Source organism: Cygnus olor, chromosome 17, assembly GCF_009769625.2.
Source record: "Cygnus olor isolate bCygOlo1 chromosome 17, bCygOlo1.pri.v2, whole genome shotgun sequence".
NCBI lineage: Eukaryota > Metazoa > Chordata > Aves > Anseriformes > Anatidae > Cygnus > Cygnus olor.
In genome coordinates, this window is record NC_049185.1 from 14,243,918 (window position 1) to 14,265,145 (window position 21,228).

Below are 21,228 nucleotides of genomic sequence, written 5' to 3' on the forward strand. Positions count from 1 at the left end.
TACTTCTTTATGAGAGACCCTGTACATCCTCTTAAATATAACCGATGGTTCCCATTTCAGTGCGAGGTGGTGCTACTAGCACGAGTCAGGCTTAAATCCAAGAATAGGAAGAGACTTTTTGGCCGAACTAGTTGCCCAATTTACTTATAAAAGTTTCAGAAAAGTTGTTTTCCTCTGTGCATTTTTTTGTGCTATAGTAAGCCTTATGTTCTGGACAGCATGCACGCACACTGCTAAGCCATTTCTTTTTTAATACGTGCACAGTAAGTGATGGGATTAAATAATTAGCTGGGTCGATCCTATCAGCAACTCTCCAAGTGTTGCAGGAAGCAACAGAAGGATGGCTGCTTAAAAAAGCTGACTTGAATTGCTGTAGGCTTTGATTCCAATATGCAGCCATTGAGGGAGAAAAATAGTGATATTTTTTTTTTTTAAAGACCCAAACACTTAAATAATGGAGAAGTCTTTTGTAGAAGGAGTGAAATAAATAAATCTGAATTGTACAGAGCGTGGTTGGATTTGTTGCCAGTAGCCTCTGTGGCTTGCTGTATGGGTAAAACCCTGCCAAGCAGACGAACCGTCGCTGTTGGCTGGTGCAGTTGTGCCTGAAGAAGGAAAATGTCGTGTTTCTTTGGTAGGTTTCTGCCGGAGTGTTCTTAGTAGAAACAGCCACGGACAGTCACTGATCGGAGTCCTGCTTTCTGATTGCTTTCAATTCTCTAAACTGGATTTGCTTTTTTTAGAGCAGAGAAGTTTTCCCTGTGGAATTTTTCCATCCCTACACAAGACAGATGAATTTGTTTATCAGCTGTGAGGCTCCGGGACCCGTTATGGATGATACTGCTTTGTATCATGTAAAACATTCTTATTTGTGAGCGAGGAAGTTGGCAGAAATCACGTGATTTGTGGTGGGTGGAAAAATTATCTGCAGGCCGCTGCTCCCGTTGTCCTAAGAGGCTTAGAGGAATTACCGCGGGTGTAAATAACGGCGGTGCGTGCGCCGGTGGGCACGGCGCGGCGGGCAGGCCGGTGCGAGGGGTGCTTTGTGTGGAGCCCTTCCCTCACCAATATCACCTGAATAATGCCGTGAGGTGAGGAATCCACTTTGATTTCTGATGAGCAATGTTGCTAGTGAAGACTGGCTGCTTAATGAAAGCAAAATGAGTAACAGCAGCACCTCGAGACACTGAGGGTTTAAGACTGAGCACGGAGGGGGGTCCACGTGTGTCCGCAGTGGTTACCTGAGCCTGGGAAGGTTCCCAAATACTTGCTTTTGGGAACACACTTCGGTTTGAGACATGAAGTGGAGCGAGGGAGGAGACCGGCCGGCATGCACCCTTCTTGCCACGAGCAGGCAAAACGTTAAAAGTCATCTCGGTGCCGCGGGTACGTTTGTGTGCGTGGGCAGAACGTGGCAGTCGGGAAGGGGAGGAAAGGGAAGGGTGGGCATGGGCAGGGGGTCGCGGGGCGCAGCCTGTCCCCACGCCGGGGACACGCCGCTGGCTGTGGCAGCGAGGGGTGCGAGGTGACAGCAGGCGCCCACGTGGTGATGCAGATGCTGGCAGTGTTTGAGATTCTCGTGCTAGTTGGTTTACAGCTGATTTTTTTTTTTAATTACCCCAAATTCTGTGAGTGGCCCCATTGACTAGCTAGTATGTTGTTAGAGAGAAGCAAATTTATCTAAACCAAGGTGCGTGCCTCAAAACAGAGGTGCAATGACTAGTGTACGTTACACGTGACACGCTGATGGCACGATTCCCCTTTATCAATTGTAGTTTCTCGAAGTTCCAGGAGCTTTATAACTTGCAAAATGAGGCAATACGTTTTTCCCCAAAATAATTTTGTTCTGCCTTTCTGAATGCTTGCCTGTTTGGGGTCGTGTTTCTGTTGTAGGGTATCTCAGTAATACAAATTGAAAGCCTGGGAACAGACTTCACGAGGTCATGTAGAGAAATGGGATTTCAGCTGTAAAGCTGAAGCGTAGTGCAATAAAACCGCGGAAAAAGTATAACCAGAAAGGGTAAATCGTGCTGTAGAAATGGTGGCTGGAGAGCTGTGTTGAATGCTGTTAGCAAGGATTAAGTCCCGCGTTGTATATTCGCCGCCTTGCGTTCCGTTGAGGATCAAGTTTTATTCCATTTAAGAAGCTCTGTGCCGCCTCCTTCTTCTCCAAAGAAAAAGAACTGCGCTCCGACACAAACAAGCATACTCGAGCCCTGCACGACATCAGTACAGACAGCACCTTGATTTTTTGCTTTGCAGTATTTTCTGTTAGCATCGTCCTTATTTCAGCAAGCGTTACTGGTCTATGTTTAGGGCACGACTGCTCCTCACAAAGCTTTTTCATCCTTGGAATGCGAGAGCATTTTAATCGGATTTTGATGGCGTTTCTTAGAATAAGGAGTGGGAGAGGGAGGAAGATTTCATTAAGATCTGTGAGATCGTGGAAGGAACAGATTGATTCTGATAAGCTGATTGGGTTAGCAACTATTTTGGAAAGAAGAGGTCGTGGACTCGAGGGGACTAGCGCAGCATGTATCTAAGTAGTTGAGACAGAAATTCAAGTGGATTGAAAGATGAAAGGGCCCTGGCAAGGTGAGCGGAGTTCATTGGCCTGCCCGGGAGATGAAGGCACAAACGCAAGGGACAAAAATAAATCTCTGCAGTTTGTGGTGCAGTTGTGGTGCTGCTCTACTTCAAGGGAAGCTGAAGGTGAAATAACTGTTCTAGGCGGCAGGCTCAGGAAGGCACCAGTCCGGTCTTTTAAATATTCACATGCACGGAAGAGCCACGTTCCACAAGACCCGAAAGTACTCATATTTATAAAGTAAATACACAGAGAAATGGATCGTGAGAGTGCCACTGTGTGACACTGCTTCGGAGACCGTCCAAAAGCAAACAGGAGGGTGACAACACAAAACAGAGACCCCGAGTGAACGATGATGAAATACAGCCTGAGTTTTTCCTAAACGCTAGGAATATGATAGCTTTTAAAAGAAAAAATAATGCATCTAACCTCATATCCTCACGCATTGGCTACAAAGTTTAAATATTTTTATTAGGAAAAAAATTTAAACAGAAAACATTCAGGTTATCGGTTACTGCTGAAATCTTAATTGCTACTGGTTTTCCCTCATCTCTGCAGTAAGAATGTATTTAAAGCCAAAGCTAATCTCCTGCCATTGTTCGTGAGTTATTAGAAAAACTGCTTTGTCATGGTAAAAGCCGTATTTAGGCTGAAAACCAGCCACTTGAAGGTCAGCCTTCAGGTAGTCCTTCACGTAATGTTGTCACAGAAAGGAGCTTTACAATAGAAAGTAAATTACAGTAATTGAGATTACAGTAACACAGAGCTCAGTGTTTAACCAGTGATTGGCAACACTTGAATTTGCAAACAGTACTCACTGAAATGCGGATTTAACTGTGTTCAAATTTAACGTCTGTCTATCACGCAGACCAAATTATTTACCCTTCACAGTTACGCCAGGCTTTAAGTGATAATTTCTTGTTGATTCTTTAGTAACTGGAAGTTAAACAGCTTTCTACTCTGTACAGTTAAATCTGGTGGCTTTGTTTCAAAACAAGAGCCAGCTTTTTTTCCTTGAAATACCCGGGATTTTTGTCTCCTGTGGTATTACCCATGTAGATCTGGGTGTGTGCCATACCAGAACCTGAATGCTCTTTGTTTATTTGCAGGAGATGTCTGATCAGTGTTGCTGAAGTGATCGCTGTCCCCTGTCGTTAATGTGATCTTGGCAAGCTCTGCTGTTCACTATGACAAGTGGATCGGCTCGGATAGATCACTTGCAGCAGAAAATGCGAATTATGGTAAGTAGCAGCAAAGCTTTTGGAAACTTGTGGAATATGCATTTATTTCTGTTTAGTTGTAGGCCTTAACTAATAAGTAATAAGTGACATTTTCAGTCACAGTGATCTCCATATTTTTGTTAGTATGAAAGGATATATGCAGTGCATCTCGGCAGCTATTTATATTATGAGTTGAGGTTTATTTATCAACACCGGGAAGTCTGCTTCAAAAATAAATACATTTATTTTTTTAAAGTAACTCAGCAATTGAAGTCTGTTTGACTAATGGGAACCCAGTGCTGTGCAGATGCTTTTGCAGGTTTTGTCATATTATTTGGTTGTTAGGCCTAATCACTGAGTAATGGTGCGTTTTGTTGTGTGTTTTTTTTCAGAGGAGAAGTAAGCTTTTCATTATGTGATACACATGCTCTGTAAAGAGCAAATCTGAGATGCATCTTAATTTGAATTTAGCCACCTTCTGAATTAAAATTAGAATGAGTTTATTTGTTATTCATGCTGACATTACATCAATGCTTTCATTTTCTTTCTGTGTAGATTTTTCTTCTGTGCTGGATTTTTTCAATTTTGTTGAATGTGTAATTACAACTATGGCAACAAGAGTAGAAATAAATTCCACTTTGGCGTCTTTGACGACAGTACCTGACTTAAAAGAGATCAGAAATGAAGATAAATCACAGCGTGTGTATGTAAGTGTGCTTTCAGATGTAACTAGCAAGACAAAGGAGTCTTCAGCATCACTAACACTTGAAGAGAAGAACAAATTTGGGAGTACTTCAAGATCGGCAACAATGCCCTCGCTAGGATCTAGGCCAAGACTTTTCCCAAAGCCTTTTTCTAAAGATACATCTTCAGATACTTTTGCTAATGTAAAACCACCTGTTACAGCTTTCAGATCAAGTAGTCTTATTAGAAAGCCCAATGAGGAGACAACATCTGTCAAGGTATTAGGTGGAAATGTTCCTCCATTAGTGGATCAAAAAGTAATTGAAAATGAAAGTAAGGCTGGGGGTGAAGTCGTCACAAACATGACGTTCTACACTGGTCCCAGTGCAAATACTGTCATTCTTTTTGAGGCAGCAGGAGCTGAGCAATCAAAGGTGAGCCTGGCCCAAGGAAAAACGGCTGCTGATGACCACGGAGTATTTAGTACTATGCAAACAAAGGAGCTTCAGAGCAATGCCAATCTGGAGAAGCCATTTCAGTCACCTGAGACGTCCAGGAATCCTGAAGGGTCTCTTCCTAGGCAGACATCGGTTTCTTCTGGTATTAGACTGGTCTCTTGGAACTCCCTCAAAACTGGTGAAAAGAAAGATGCTTATGAAGATCATCCAGGGGAGAAAAACAATAAAGTTGATTTCTCTACTGATTTGCAGCAAAGGCCAAAACATAGACCAGTATCTGCTGTTTTTCTGGAATCGTTAAAAGATCAAAAGCATCGTCCTGTGGAAGCTCCTGAGGAAAAGTCTCCTACAGAGAAATCATGGGTCAGAAAACCCAGGCCTTTGTCCATGGACCTGACAGCTAAATTTGAGTTTAAAGATCTTTCTTCTTGCAAGAAGACTTGTTCATCCCATGAGAGCAAGGAGAATGTGTTGATAACTTCTTTTACTGACGAGGGCTGTCATGATCTGTCTGAAATGGGGCCAAAACCTGAAGAAATGGAATTTAATAAAGGCAGTTCTTCAAAGATAAATTTGAAGTGCAGTAGTCAGGACACTGGCATCCTAAATAATGGAAAATACATATGGGAAACAAAACATAAATCTAAAAGTGAGCAAATTGAGACAAAACCAGGAATAGTCACTAACTTGCATGGTTCCGAAAAAGTCTTTGAAACAACTAGTGAAAGCAGAGCTAACAGGGATGGGAAAAAATTCGATCAAAAGGAGACAAGTGTCTTTCTAGGCAGTGAAAGCCCTGCAGCTTCCTCAGAAAAAGAGCACAGTATCATAAGAGGCAGTGTTAAAAAACACATCAGTTTGTTTACTTCAGAAAATCCCAATAGCTCAATAGATACAGAGCCTCTCCCATCAGCTGCTGAGAGGGAAAACAGATGTATGAACATCCAGCAGAGAATCAAAGAACTGACAACAGAAAATACCGATGCTAAGCCAGGGAGTCTACGCAGATCACTTCAATCCCGACCACTTTCTGCAGACTTGACAAAGATGTAAGTTTCAGAAAAGTTGTATTTAATCATCTTCATCGTGCTCCGTAAAACTTGCTCTATCAGTACAGTAAAATGTCTGCACATTTTGGTTCCACTCGATATAATTATTCTTTATAATGTTATTATCAATCCCCTTTGCATCCGCCCTACCAAAAGAGAATGTAATGAAATATACACTGACAAAACATGCCGTCAGTGTTGTAACCTTTGCATGTTACTGTAACAGTACATCTATTAAAACTGCATGCATTTTGAAATCTTGAGGTGTGCTTTGTAGGCCGTAAGCTTATACGTTTGTGAGGAAGCAGTGACTGAGATTCCCTGTTTTAACTATGCTGTGTTGATGTCCATCCTGTTGTCATCACAGTAGTTTTTCTTCAAAATAATTCTGAATGTTATTTCATTTGACACGGGAGAGGCAGAAATGCTTACTGTGTCTTTGAGAGTGGTATAGAATATTACGTTTTTGGCCAGACTGAAACCTTATTTCAGTATCATTTAAGGCCTAGAGATCTATGATGTGCATTCTGCCTAACTGTGGCAATGGAATAGGGAAACATCTTGGGTTTCAAGACTTGCTCTGCCAGTAACGTAGAAAGCTCTCTGCTTCCTCTGATGTATGTCAATCCTGCAACCCGTATTTCTGCAGATTTGCAGTTTTTTAGAGCACTGTTGTTAGTGTAATATGAGATCTGCTAACTTTGACATACCCAAACCAACAAAAAAATCTTTCCCTGTAGAAAGATACTTTGGCCAAGATAAAAACGTGCTCTTTCAGTGCAAAGTTAGGTACCTGATTATTCAAAATCAGGAGAATGTGTTTTTTGACATGAATAAGACCTATGGATGGTACTGCGAAGTTCATAAAGCACAATTTGAGGCCACGCTGCAGCGCCTGGTGCTAGTCTGGATAGCTCATGTTTTGTATGCGATGAGAAAGGGGAAAGGAAGGAGGGTTGCTGCTTTGGGTAGGGTGACAGGGTGTGCTCTGTGTAATGAACACGACAGATGTTTGGCTAACAGGACCTGATTTTTGAACAGTGGAGTAGAGTAATTTTTCAGCAAACCCTAGTCCTTTTGCATTGGGATGGAAGTAAGAGGAATATAACTGAGGCATGAGAATGTTATTAACTTTTCCACTATTTTGCCTCGTCATGCATCTCAATTCTTGCAGTATACAGTAAGCTACATTACTAACAATTTTTTCAGAAGCAACAATCCTTTGCTCTAGTTATAGTAAAACCACTGAATACCGTTATAACACGAAATAGCAATGTTTCTCCTTTAAGAAATATCATTTATTGGATGATTTTTATTGACAGCAGACAGATGATACATCATCTCATTTGGTAGGAGGAATGCATTTTAACTGGAACTAAAAGTCTTTTCTCTTAGGTTTTCAAGTCCGACATCAAGCAGTGAAGCGAAGACTGAGAAGCCTGCTGATATTAGAAATGGCTCTGTGAATGAAACTCAAGAACATCAAAAAGTAAGAAAATGGCATCAGCCAATGTAGCCTCCGGTTAGGCTTGCCTTTCGAATGCAGAGGGCACTTCACCTTCTGTCCCATTCTGTCTTTACCAATTGATGACTTTAAAGTGGGCGTAGAGAGTATTAAGAATGGCATAATCCTAATAGGTTTATCTGTGTAATTCTATCTTTAGGCACTTGAGGAGACAGGTTGCTAAAGTATGGGAGTACTTTGTCTGTGTTGAGTTTTTAAAAAGTTAAGTGTGTGTGCTGCAGGGAAGGTTAACTCCATCCCAGCCAGACCCAATAGAAATGCATGCAATGGTATAGAGTGAAAAATATTTTGTATGCTATTTCAATGGGACTTATAACATATGAAAACCTGTAGTGAATAGACTATGGCTGTTGTGGTTCTGTGCAGTGATTATTTTCTCTAAGCGTAGCATTAGCTGAGTGAATTTCCACATCCAAGTCACAGTTCCTTATTACATGCTGTATGTTTCATGTCAATCTCCTAAGTAACATTTAACTTAGAAGTTTTGACAATAAAGTACTGTACAGAAAGTTCCATTTGCTGTAAAAGCTGTGAGGCTGTTCCTGTTTCTAAGTAACACTTCGGTGTTTCAAAACAATTTCTCTGCTAACACTTCGTAGTATCAGAGATTTAATGTTGTTTTGTGGATATTTCTTGTGAGTTCCCATGGCTGTGTATTTTCTTCTACCTAGGTTTAAGACAGGAGTGATAAAGAAACTAGCAGCTTGATCAGAAAGTCTCTGTAGGTTAATTTTTATTTTAAAGAGGATACATTTATTTTAAAAAGAAAATCTTCCATTAATGGTGGAAGTACTGTTTTCAGAATCAGGTTATTAAAGTAGGACTAAAACATTCCCTTGCTCTGCCTAGAAGAATACATATCAGATTTAGAATAAATCATTATTTATAAATTTCTTTAGTGTTAAATTTTCTGTCATTCTTCAGTTGCGGGATGTGCTTTTTTTAAGAGACTCTTAAGTCAATTCCATATTTTATAAATTTTAATTTGAAAAAGGAGTGAACCCTTGTAGGATCAGGCAGTGGTTTTTGATTCTTTATTGTTTATGTGCTGTTTCTTCAGTGAATGTTATTAAGAGAAACAGATTTCAGGATGCTAGTTATATTTCTGGAAAGTAGATAATAGTAAAGAATTGGCAATAAAAGTCAATTCCCACTTCCCCTTTAACTCTTTCCTGCCTTAGCACTCATCACACCTAAGCAGCTCCAGCTGTAGTTACTCAGCTCTTCATATCCTTGCAGTTGGTGACCATGCCACTATTTAGTGAACACCTATATCTGAAAAAACAGTTTCAACAAAATGTAGTAAAAGTACATTTGTCTCCCAGGAATTCAGACTTCCTCTCAAGGTGCCTGTGTCCTGTGGTGCTGTTCTGTGCTTTGCTTCCAGGTCTGAATTTCTGTAGGGCCTGCAACATAACTGATTCTGTGGTAGCTGGCGTTATGAACCTTTTAAAGTCTTGTACTAGTTTTGCATGTGTTGTCTTCTCTGGAGTGTGGTGTGGGTATGCATTTACTGCAGATTAAAATGTCTTGAGAAATCTGAGCTCAGGAACTCGGAATCATGCATGTCTCATGTATCGACGCTTCATATGTTCTTTCTTTTCTTGATTTAAAAGTGAAAGTAAAGCATTGAGGTGATTGTAATCTAAATACAGACTGGAGCTGCACACTGCTGCTTGGATCACCTGTATCTCCATGAATTTTGTGTTTAGAAAACAGGGGTGTTGTTAACTTGTGCAGGCTGTGTTGCACAGAGTAGGTGTTACTTACTTTATTTAAAAGATGTGTAACAATCTTAACTGTTGGGTTTTTCTTGTTCCAGAGTAAGGAGATCACGCTTGCTCATAGCACAGATTTCACTGAGGCACATGCTACTGGGAACCCATGGAAACCCCGGCAGATTTTAAAAATAACAAACAAAACTGATCAGGCAGAGACAAAGGGAAGCTTCCTTGGAGATAGCCAGCATTTTTCTCAGCAAAACGAAAATTCTATCTCGTTCACAAGCAACTTTGAAAAAAAATTAAAACCAACCACAGTTATGGAAAAGACCTACATTAAAACTGTCCGAGCCACCATGTTTGACCATAATGTTCAGAGGCACAATGTTGCTGATGATCGTCCTGGAACTGGTCCTCCACTGAAAATGAATAATGAACTTGAAGCAAAGCATGATGTGGTGTGGCATAACAGGAGGTCGTGGATGGGAGAAGTGGAGGAGACCACTAGTGTAAAGAAGGATCATTACAGTCAATCTGATTCATCGAAGCATATAGCTGACCTAGAAAAAAGTGGGAAACCAGCTTGTTCAAGTGATGGCAAGAAAATGACTCCTGGAATTTTATTAGAAAAACCTTCAGTTGAGAAAAGTGAAAAATCCACTCCAAAAAATGCAGAGGAGTCTTTTATTTTCCAAAGGATTGAGCCGAGATATGAAGTCTTTCAGATGTGTGGTGAGAGAGCTCTTAGTGAAACCATTACGATGGCTCCTGAAAAAAAGGCCATGACACTTAGAACTAGAAAATCATCTGTGAAAGAGCAGAGAAACGATGGGGATGTTTTACACGCTGATCAGTCAGCTAGGGTAAACAGAACAAGTGACTACTTGAAAGAAGGTGACGTTATTTCAGATTCTAAAGATGTAAAAGCTTTTCCGAGCAGGTCTGCTTTTAGAGAACATAACGATTATTTCTCCAGTGAATGCACTTTATCTGAACAGAGAAAAGACTCTGATAAAACTGAAACTGATCCAATATTAATAGCTGAGAAAATACCTTGTTCTATAAACAAAAGTAAGTGCTTGGGAACAAATGAAAAAATAAGCAAGCTACATTCTGAAATTAAAAATGAAAAGAGTGAAGTCTCCTCCATGGATGAAACAGGGAGGTCTGATATGATCAAACGCTCCTCTGAGCAAAGGAGTTTTAGACGAGGAGGAACAGACTATGAATTTGGAACCAGCTTTGGTCATGAAGTTATTTCAACCAATGTAAAGAAGTATGGGGTCCAATCTTCTTCAGTGCTTTTAAGTGGACAATTATGTAGGTCTTCCAGTAGCCACAATCCCGATGTGAAAGAGGAATCTAGAGCCTTTGCTTTAAGGAGAAGTCTGGACTCAAACCGCAAAGAACAAGACTTTAGCTTAGATATTACAGCTCCTGAAAACAGAGAAAAGAACAAAGTAATAAAAGTAGTGGATCCAGAAGAAAAAGTCAGGAGAACCAGAAGTAGTGTTTCTGACTTGAAGATCTCTGAAAGATGGAGAAGGAAGACCTTGCCTTATGATTCTACCAAGGCAGAAGAAGTTGGCTGGCTCACACCTGAAAATATAAACAGGCTGAGTCGGACAGATCCATTGCACTTGGAAGAAGGTTCAGTTAAAAAGAAAAGTAGCAAAGAACAGATGGAAGGAAATGAGGCAAACCAAACTGTTGTTGGCAGTTCTGATGAGTACTTGAAAAAACAGAGTTCTAGCTCTGAACCAAAGGCAACTTATTTTGCAGTAACTTACCAGATTCCTGGTATCAGAAAAGAGAAAAGCTTTGTGGGTACTCCTAGTGCAAGTGTAACTAGTAAAATTTCTAGCTCGAGTGATGGAGGAGCAATTAATCTGGATCCTGCTTTTTCTGGAAGATCCAAACCTTTATTACAGCAAACAGATAAAAATACAACAGGTACAAATTGTAGGGAAGAGTCACGAGAAGTATATGTCAAAAAGGATTGGATCAAAGAGGAAGACAAAGATGATGCTTCTTCCAAAAACAGTGCGTTTGGTAACTTAGATGTATCTGGGAAGGATAACCAAAAGTATTATGAAAGAGGCCTGGATCACTCTAAGGAGAAAATCATAGATGTTGATGCTTTGCTTTTAAAACGGGAACTGGGAAATACAGCTCAAACTGATCTCAAAAGTAGCAGAAGAAAAGTCTCCTCTTACCATGAACTCAGATCCCCTCTGCATTTTGCACAGTTACACAAAGACGGTGAACTAGACACGCAGAAGAGCAGTGAAAATAATTATGGTTTATCTGGAAGGAAGGCTGAGGATGGCTACAGATCCCAAATTCTTGATATTGATGCTCTTATGGCAGAATATAAAGAAGAATCAGTAAGTAAGAGGGCCGGTAATCTTCAAGACAAGTTCTCTGAAGAGCACAGTTCATTCAGTAGGAACAAAGCAAAGAACAAAAGAAATGTCTCAGATAAGACAACTTCCTATCACTGGAAAGAGTGGAAGGATCAGTATGCTGTTAGTAACAAGCAAGGTGACTGTGCAGAAGAGTTCCACAGGCCAGAGAAATTAATTGCAAATGGAAAGAACAAAGAAAAATTGGATTCCAGTGGCCCTGAGTTTGATAAACAGAAGTCCAAAGACAGAAAGTTCAGCCCCCCTTACTGGGGAAATACAAGCAGCGTGTTTTCAGATAAGTTTCTGAATTCTCCTGCGGAGTTCACAGCAAAGAAAACATTCATCATTGATGAAGATCAAGATGTGAACTTAGCTTCCAGGAACCAAAGTTCAAAATTTGTGATTGACAAGGTGCAGCCTGTAAGTGCAGTTGTAGACCAAAAGTTGGAAGTTAATTTTCCTTCCAAACTGTCCATAAAGGCTGACGATGGGCTTTTACAGAAGAGGTTGGTCACAAAAGAACAGCTCTCAGAGGTGTCTCCAGAAGGTGATTGGAGCAAAAACGTAGCAAGAATCTCTATAATAAAGGACAAAGATGATGCAAATAAGGTGATGTGTGACAATGACTCTTCCAAGGTGAAAAGCAAAACAAAAGATTGGAAGAACTATACGTCTGGTTTAGGAAGTGCACCCCCAGATTTGAGACGATCCTATTCAGAAAAGAGCCACCAAGGAAAAGACAATCTACCGCTCGCGCAAGAAGTAAGGGGAAGAAAGGATCAATACCGCTCCAGGCAAAGCTTCCCCTTGGAAAGTGTGGATAATGGGTGGAAAAACAAGCTGTCACCGCAGTCAGAATCTTTCTTCCATGAGGATAAAAAGGTATTGCCAAAGTGTTTCCTGTAACTAAAAATGAAAGCAAGGAAAAGATTTAATTATGTCTCTATACAGCATCTGAGTGCTAGGTGTGACTTTGTTGCAAGTGAGCAGATATGAACTTCTCAGTAGATCTAATTTTCTTTTGGGGTCTGTTTTCTTGTGGAATCTGTTTTGTACTAGGTTTTGTTTCAAATGCACAAATACTTATGGATATTTCTATGGAGAGCTTGAAAAAGCTTTAAAATGTATACATGTTTTATTAATGCTTTGAACACTAGGATGTTAAATTGCAAACTGCAGCTTTATTTGAAAAGAACTAGCTTGAGTTTATAAGTTGTCAGTGTCGATCTTTTTGGAGTTTTTGTGTTCGTTTTGCTTTTCTGAAGGAAGCTTTTTTCTTTGAATTGCCCTCATTTGAAACTTGCTGGTATTGATGTTGGTGAAATGCAAGTGGTTGCCCCTAACAGTGACAGGCTAATTCATGTAATGCAGAGCCTGTTGGGTATTCATGGCTATGATGTTTTTCCATTTTGCATTTTGTTTTGAACTTTCTCTGTTTTCATTCAAAAGGGCATTTTACATATGTACGTATGTGTGTGCATGTTTTATTAACAATGTCTATAACTTTATTTTAACAGGCTTCTAGGAAAGAGTGGACCAAGCAGAGTTCAGAAAAAGCAGACAGAACAGAGGTTTCACTGGTTTCTACTCAGAGAAGAAGTCATAGCTTTTTTCATAAAGACAGAAGGACGGAGAACGTAATGGTATGTTGTTTTGGAGGAGGTTCTTGGGATAGGGGAGACATAAGGAAGGTGCAGCTTGGCTTACTCCGTTCAGAACTGTTTTCCTTTTTGCAAATAGCTGTGAAAAAAAGTAAGTGCCTTCCTAGCAGGAGGAGCAGATGTGGTTCCTGTGAAGTTTCTCTAGTAGAGAACGCTTCCACCACGCTGGTCTATGCCATATCTTCAAACATAAGCATAAACTGTGCAGCTTGTTGATGTTTCTTTCTAAACAAAGACTTTTCACCTTGAACTCCTAAGGCGTGGGACTAGATCACTAATGCTTTTTCTCTGCTTAGATAATGAAAATTGGTTATTGTGATCTTTTCTGGAAAACTGCAAATAGAACCATGTCATAATCTGGAAAAATGATGGGTTTAATTTTCTCTCTGTAGGCAATAGACAACTAATTATGTGAAGAATCACAGCTGGCTTTTTTCAGTAATTTGATTTGTCTCTAATATGCATCCTTTGGGGTAAATTCTGTCTTCAGTTGTTAGGCAATATTATCCTAAGTTGCAGCAGGACTTCCTGATGTTAGCCCATGGGTGCATTTTACATTAGGAGACAGCTGACATCCTATGTCCTGATGTTCTGTAATACAGAGCAGAGATCTGAACCTTTCAAAAAGTTGCACAAGAAATGAAACATCAGTATTTTCTGTGGAAAATAAAGGATTTTTATAGCATGTCATCATCACAGAATTCTGTCATTCTGAGACAGTGCTGCTGCCAAAGAAATCCTTCCTTACTGGAAGGACTTGTTTTAATTCACTGCAAGTGCTGTGCCTTTTTTTTTTCTTCACCTTGTGCATAGAAACGGTTTTGATATGCCAGAATACTGCAGTTGCCTCAAAGTGCACTCCTCTGTGATTCTAAATACACATTTGTAGTTTTTGAAAATCTGGCCATCCTGCATCTTTTCAAAATTCTACTTTTATGGAGAAGATGACTGAAAGAGGTCACTGCTCTTACCTGTCCCAAGGTCAAATCTAATCCGTCCTCTTAGTCTGCTAGCACACTCGCGTGGTGACAGGATGTATTGCTCCCTTCAGAGAGTCTCTTTTTGTGATTACTCACGCTCGAGTGTCTGGCATCCTCTGGAATCCAGCAGGCCCCGAGCAAGTTCCTCCCCTATATTGCTTTGCAAAGCCCAGGCGTGGTCTATCTGTTCTTCAGTGCAGTGCTAGCAAAAAGAGCAAGGTCCTCTGCGTATGGACTGCGGGCGAGCAGGTGGGAGGGAGGTGATTCTAACTTGTGTTTGCGAGGTGGAAACCTTGCCACACGTCCGTGTGTTCCGTAGCCCAACGTGGGTATTGCAGGGAGACTGTAGAGCAGAGCTGTTTCTTCTGGCACTGAGGTTAATAACACCTTTGTGTTCATCCCGAGAAAATACGGCGGTGGTTGCTGTCTGTGCGTCGCAATGCCTCCCTCTGGTGGAGGAATAGAGTCAGAGAATCATCTAGGTTGGAAAAGACCTTCAACATCATCCAGTCCAATCCCGAGTCCCATCACCGAGCCGTGTCCCTTAGTGCCACATTCACAAATACCCCAGGGACGGGGACTCCGCCAAAGCCACACTGAGGTCGGGTTTCAGGGAACATGGGGTGTCCGGACATACCTCCCGGAGAATGAGAAACCAGTGACACATTTCCTCTCAATTTGAATGCAATCTGTGTTTTGCTTAGCATGCCTTTCAAATATGATTAGAAGCAAGCAAAACTGGCCTTGTTTTGTTTGAATAATTTCTAGCCTGCCTGTTTAGTTGCAAAGTTACCTGCTTTTTACTGTGTAGTGGTGACAAACAGCTGTGCTACGGGACATGTCGTGTGTTACTGAAGTCTTCCGTAAATGTATTCCAACGTAAGATTTTTCTCCTCTTTCTGCCCTTTGATACATGCTAATTCCAGTGAGGAAGGAAATCGGTTCAGGTATAAAACATTCACTTAACAGGCAATTTAGGAAGAGAATAGAGTTAATGTGAATAAATGGCTTTCTTTTTGCATCTCTGAAGACAGGAATATTTAAGAGAGCAAAACTTTTCCCTGCCTGTTTAAAAATATTTACTGCTTCATGAAGTCAAACACTCAGTTTATACCTTGTGCTTTGGCCCTGCCTGTGTCTCAGCGTAGACATGAAGCTGTCTTCCTCCAGCTGTTTGCTCTTCACAGCTGGGACTGGAGCTCACAGAACGGGCTGTGGGCCTGCCGGATGCCAGAGCGTCTGCAGGGCTGCCCACCCCGGCCTGTGGCAGGGTGCCTTTCCTTGAGACCTGGTGCGCGACTGCCTGTGAAATAAAAGTGCTGTTCGTAGGCTGTCGTAGGTGCTCTGTGCTCCTTCCGAGGCCCTGCAGCTGAGACATGTTGTGGTAAGCCACGAGAATTGCAGAAGAGGTTTTCAAGTATTGTCTTTCACAACTTGTTCCGTCTCAGCTGACACAGGTCTCTAATTCTGGTGTTTGGTCACCAACCTCAGTTCCTGATGAGGTCATCAAGACTGATAGGAGTCTCATGAACTAAAAACTGCGGAATGTGCGATGTGGCTCGCCCCCGGATCGAAGGACGTGCTCACCCTTGGTGGGGCCGAGGGGACTGCGCCTTCATCTGGAAACAGAATAGCCAAAAGCTTGGCTTCTTTGGAAGCCTCTGCTTAGGTATCTTGTGTGGTGGTTTGTTTTTTTTTTTTTTCATGTTTAACTTTGTTTTTTCTTTGAGACAATCTGGTATCCATAATGGCGTGATATAAAAACACACTATTTGAGACTGATGTGTGGGTGGGAAAGGATTGGTTTAAGGAAACCATGAGCTAACTCTTAAAACTGTTTTGGAAATGAACTGCAGGGGAGAGAAGATAAATATTTTCTAAACATACACAGATGAATTCATAGCTTGGCTTGTCCCAGTGTGGCCACAGCAGGTCTCCCCTGCCCAGTGAAACGCGAGCATTCTCATCTTCCAGTCAGATAAAGCCTCTGATATTACATCTCCATTCTTTCCTGGATGGAAACAGATGTACTAAAAAAAACACACCATCATGTTCAAGTTGTTTTGCTATCCTAAAAACTGAATCAGCCGAGGAAAAAAAAAAATCAGACGATCTTGTTGGCTGCAGGAGATCTCATAGGTGTGATTAGGTTGGTGGGAGCGCTCCCCATAACGCCCCGAACCAGCGATTCCAGCAGGAGGACACAGGGCTGTGGGACGCAGCTTGGCCGTGTCACCCTGGGGGTCACCGGGGTCCTCCTGGGCCACCTTCTGTTGCTTGCCCTTCTTTTTCTCCTTAAAAAGGGCAGAGCTCAAAAAGGGAGAGGCAGCGGGAAGTGCTGCCGTTCACGGTTGTGCCCCTCGCGAAGCCCCGGCAGCGCCCGGTGGCTCAGCCTCCTGTTGCGAGCGGTGCCCGCGGAGGCCGGTGCTGGTTGTCAGCCTCCTTTGGCCGGGATTTTGCCTTTTTTGGTAGCATTCGCTTCTTGGGAGTATTCCAGCCGTATATAAAAAGACACTTGTTGTGTCTATTGCTTCCTCTTTACCAAAGGCATTTTTATATTAAAAGCAGGAGCTTTTCTTTCATGTCTGTTTTTTTTTTTTCTTGTACATTACAGAACAAATAAGGTCAGCTCGCAATCTAGACCACGGCGGTGGCGTTAATAGCGTTTCGTAACCCCAGCCTGCAAAAAACAGAGTGGTTTTAGAAGCTTCTTTTTCCTTCCAGATGAAGGGCTTTTCAGCACGCAGCCCCAAGTGCTATTATTAATTCTAGCCTAACACGTTACGGATTAACGAGACGGGCAAACTCCGCGCGGCGAGATGCTAAATAACAAGAGGTTAAGTCACATGCTGCCAGAGCTCAGCTCCTGCTCGTAAGTAGCCACAGCATCTGTTAAAGGCGCAGAGCTCGGCGGGGATGTGGATGCTGATAAACATCGCTCGCTGCCCGCGCTGCCTGTAATTGCCCCGGTGTGCTTTTAACTTCTGCTGGAGGAGGCGAGAGGGGGGAGCCGGAGTCTAATGAGGATGGTCTTGTGCTAACTTTGTGCTCTGGAAGAATGGAGTATTACTACTGCCCGCGGTTGTTGAAGTTCTTGCAATATTTGTGGGTAAGTGCGCTTACGAGTTGGACGTTTTTAACTGCTTTCAAAAATCCTGAGGTAGTTCATATGTAGAAATGGCGTTGCCGTGCACTTTCTTCCTGATCTTTCTGATTTTAACATTTATTTGGTGTGAGAGGCTATTTTGTCTAATGCTTGTGTAAACGAGGGGACTGCAGACTGCTTAAATGTGCTTCAGAAAACACTCTTCATAATCGGAATTTCATTCTTGTTTATGTCTAAGCATGGGAGTTGTAGTTTGCAGACTGTCCGTTTGAGACATCCTTCCCCATTTGTTTAGAAGCGATCCTTGGGCTCTGGAGATGGCTGCTTGCAAAGGCTTTCCTTCCCCTGCTGCCTGCTATTTAAGTAAAACAGCTAGTGCTAATGCCTTTAGAATGGTGTATCTTTACAATTCCTCACTTATTTTTAATCCGACTCTTTTGGTAGGTTTCCCTTTCTCAGTGTGCACTTCCTCTTCAAACAACTCTTAGGCTTCTTGTCAACGAAAAGCTCTTTTTAGTATGCTGCTTTCACCGCTAGCCTGCCAGCTGTGCAGGGTTACTGCCGCACGGCGACTTCTGTTTGTCAAATAGATTCACGTTTGTAAGAGAAATTTCTATTCATAAAGACTTAAAAAATTAAAGTAGTTAGGTCCAATGTAATATGTTTTAATTTCTTCTGTACTAACCAAATATCAGTATTCATTTGTTTGTGGTATTGTCTGCATTGATCTAGTAAACTTTTCGGCTGTAAATTGAGCATGTAACACACACCGACACACCTTTTAATGCTAGCTGTTTGCTGGCTCATTGTGAAACTGTAGCAGAGAGTCAGTTCCTCTCTCTTAGCATTTAATTCTGCAAACCTTGCCATGTATGCGCTTTGATCGGTAGCGAGGTTGCCTGCGCTAAGTTCTTTGTGGCTGGGAGAGAGATTAGTGCTTGAACTGGGCACTTGATATCTATTTCCAATGGAGACTGTAGTATTGTAAAACATGGAACTCTTTGGACACTTCCTGATTACTTTTTTTTTTAATTTGATTAACTAGATTTTTAGGATGGAAGCTTACTTTTATATGTGTGTCTTAGTCTGATACACCTTGCTTCGTTAGTGCTGTCAGCCAGTGGACGTTCTTCGTGGTTTGCCAGTGTGAGGAGTCTGAAAGGTCTCTGAATGCTTTTGCCATCCCATGTCTGGTAATTTTCCATGCGGTCAGGGAATAAAAACCTTTTAAATCAGTCCAGGAGATCACCAGGAAGCATCTTGTTTTTGTGTGCTACTAGTGTGTAACAGGACAGGTTCATTATGTTTTCTGTGTGTGGATACACGCTCTCTTAGAGGCCCTCAGGTATTCCCTAGGCATTTTAGTTGGTGTATGCTCTCCTGCTATTGTGCAAGAACCTACTGGAGGACAATTATGACATTCATAAAATATTAAAAAAACAAAACACAAACAAAAACCAAAATACAAAAAAAAACCAACACATTTTTTAGGGAAAAGCACTGCAGTCACTTTTTTGTGTTGATGTCACAGCTGGAGGCTGCTAAGGAGCTATTTATCAGTTCTCTCTATGTATAATCAGGAGTAACTGGAGATGTTGGGGTTAGTTGTCAAGCTTTGTGTTATTTAATCTGTTTTAGGGAGCTAAAATACTTTATTCATTAGTTAGATATGCCTGAAGAAGCTGTAACTTAATTAAAAATATTGTAATGAAGATCCATTTCTGTAGTTAATGTTTCAAGTTATTGATAATTCCATCTCCTCAGCTGTGTATTTGTTTCACTCCTACGCAGTGGTGGAATTGTTAGACCCACTCAGTACGTCAGCTAACTACTTGCTGTTGCCTCTTCTTACCTTTAAATAGGATATTGTTGTGATGTGTAGGAAAGTTTTCGAAAGAACATCTTCGTAGTGTTTTTTGAGCACAAGGGTGTTTGTGGTCAGCCGAGTAAGTAGGAAATGATCACTGACCACGAAGTCTGTGTGCTGTGCTCAGGGTGTGGAGTGAGAGCTCTGCATTTCTGAAAAGTAGTCTTTGTGTCCAGGGCAAAAGGCTTTGTTCGGTAGCTCTCTGTACAGTAATTCAATCTTGAGCTTGCTTTTCAATTAGACTTGTAATAATCAGGAGAAAAGTAAGCTTATCAAACCTGGATCATTGCAGTGTTAATGAGGCATGCTGCAGGACGGTGAAATACTGCAGCTGTTGGTTGGTGTCTTCACCTGTGATCCGTAACGTTCAAACAGGGATTGCTGAAAAGCAGGTTCCTGGGGAAGAGTGAGCGTTGGATCTTTGGTGACAACAGATGGACCTGCAAAAGTTTCTGAGAACTATTGCTGCAACTGTACCAGCTAGCTAAAAATACATAAATGAAAGCGAAGTGTTGAGGGAGCCTTGCAGATGGCTTCATAAGGCTTTTATGAATCCTTAGTATGGTGGTTCAAGAACCCAGAAGTTCCTGGCTGATGATATAAGAGTCTGGTTTTGGTCAAATGAGCTGATGCCTCTTGGAGAGGGGGAAGAGCAGGACTCTTACTCACCAAATGCTGTGGTGGTCTCTAGATCAGCAGCTGAGGTTCAGAGACTGAGTCATAGCTCTCGGTATTCACCACATCATCATTTCCTTCCCTGGTCTGTTGTGTACGTTCCTCCTAGCTCTGATCTGTTCATCATCTTTAATTGGTTGATTATTGTAATTAGGCATTCGAGTGCCAGGCATTCAGTGACCGGTGCTATTATATTTGAGTGTCTTCCAGGGTACATTGGGTATCCACCATCCCTTTTACAGCTGGCAAGGAGCTTTGCTGCAGCTGATACAGGACATCTTTAGGTCTGGCTTGCATAAGAAATCCTTTAAGAGCCGCTCAGCGGCCTGCTCAGCTGCTCGCATCGGTCAGGTCTGCCAGTGCATCAGGTATGCAGCCACAGCGGCGAGGCTTCCTGTGCCTTCGTAATGCGCTTGGTCCAGGAACCGGCGTTTTTGGGTTGCTTGTGGGCCCAGCCACTAGTGAGTGCTCCCGGTGGCTTCTGTTCCTGTCTGTAACCATCTCAAAGTTATGAGCAATTCTTGCTCTGCCCCAGTTTTTTTTTTTTTGTTTTTTGTGGGCTGTTGCAATTTCATGATGTAATCTCTTTTTAATGTATCTGAGGCTACTGTAGGAGCACACCGATAAACAATTTATCAGTTACAAGTAGCACTGGGTAATATAAGCCAGCTCGGCATGCAGAGGCCAGCCTTCTTTCGGTGGGGACAGATCTGAAAAGAGATAAAGCTCTGGATCTGCTCCAGAGTGGATGGCGAAGGAGAAGAATCGGAGCCCTGGCTGACAGCGAACAGACGCTGCCGTGCTTGCAGGGGGAGCAGGGTCACTGTCGGGATGCGAGCCATGTTAGATACGATTTTAGTGCCCTGGGCAGGAGCCAGCTGTGACTTTGCTTCTGCTGAGCCACCCACAGAACATCCTGGCCGGTCGGACGGTCAGTGAGGGGCCTGGCTGGGCCCTTCGGAGGGCTCCTGGGCCTGCAGCTGCACGGCCGCGGTGCCTGAGGTGATCGGAAACCCAAATCCTGGGGCTCAGCGGCGAGCCACGTGGGTGCCGGTTGAGCCAGGTGAGATGGGTAACGTCAGCAGATGAGAGCAGCTACCAGAGGGAGCACCGTGGTCCTCAGGGAGAGCTGGATTGGATGTTGCCTCTTCTGGATGCCCCCAGCCCACGTAGGACATGGTTACCTCCTAAAACGGGTACGTCATTAGCATCTGCTGAGGGTGACAGGAAAATCACGTAGGGCAGGCGAGTGCCTGAAGATGCTCAAAACATGAAAAGACAATAGGT

General features: G+C 42.3%; 1 protein-coding gene across 10 annotated transcripts in view; it reads left to right on the plus strand.

The window, feature by feature from the left end:
- Nucleotides 1–21,228, plus strand: part of KIAA1671 (KIAA1671 ortholog) — a 73,366-nt gene that overhangs the window by 14,748 nt on the left and 37,390 nt on the right. For 3 of the 10 annotated variants that reach the window (XM_040577268.1, XM_040577275.1, XM_040577273.1), the window contains exons 2-6: nucleotides 3,697–3,828; nucleotides 4,363–5,998; nucleotides 7,394–7,487; nucleotides 9,340–12,534; nucleotides 13,170–13,295. In XM_040577268.1, coding sequence (XP_040433202.1) covers nucleotides 4,416–5,998; nucleotides 7,394–7,487; nucleotides 9,340–12,534; nucleotides 13,170–13,295 — 4,998 coding nt within the window. In that variant the 5' untranslated portion in view covers nucleotides 3,697–3,828; nucleotides 4,363–4,415. Of the gene's footprint in view, nucleotides 1–904; nucleotides 1,387–3,696; nucleotides 3,829–4,362; nucleotides 5,999–7,393; nucleotides 7,488–9,339; nucleotides 12,535–13,169; nucleotides 13,296–13,392; nucleotides 13,535–16,305; nucleotides 17,403–20,733; nucleotides 21,138–21,228 lie in introns of those variants that run through there. The other 7 variants (XM_040577269.1, XM_040577272.1, XM_040577276.1 and 4 more) reach the window with 6 other exon arrangements.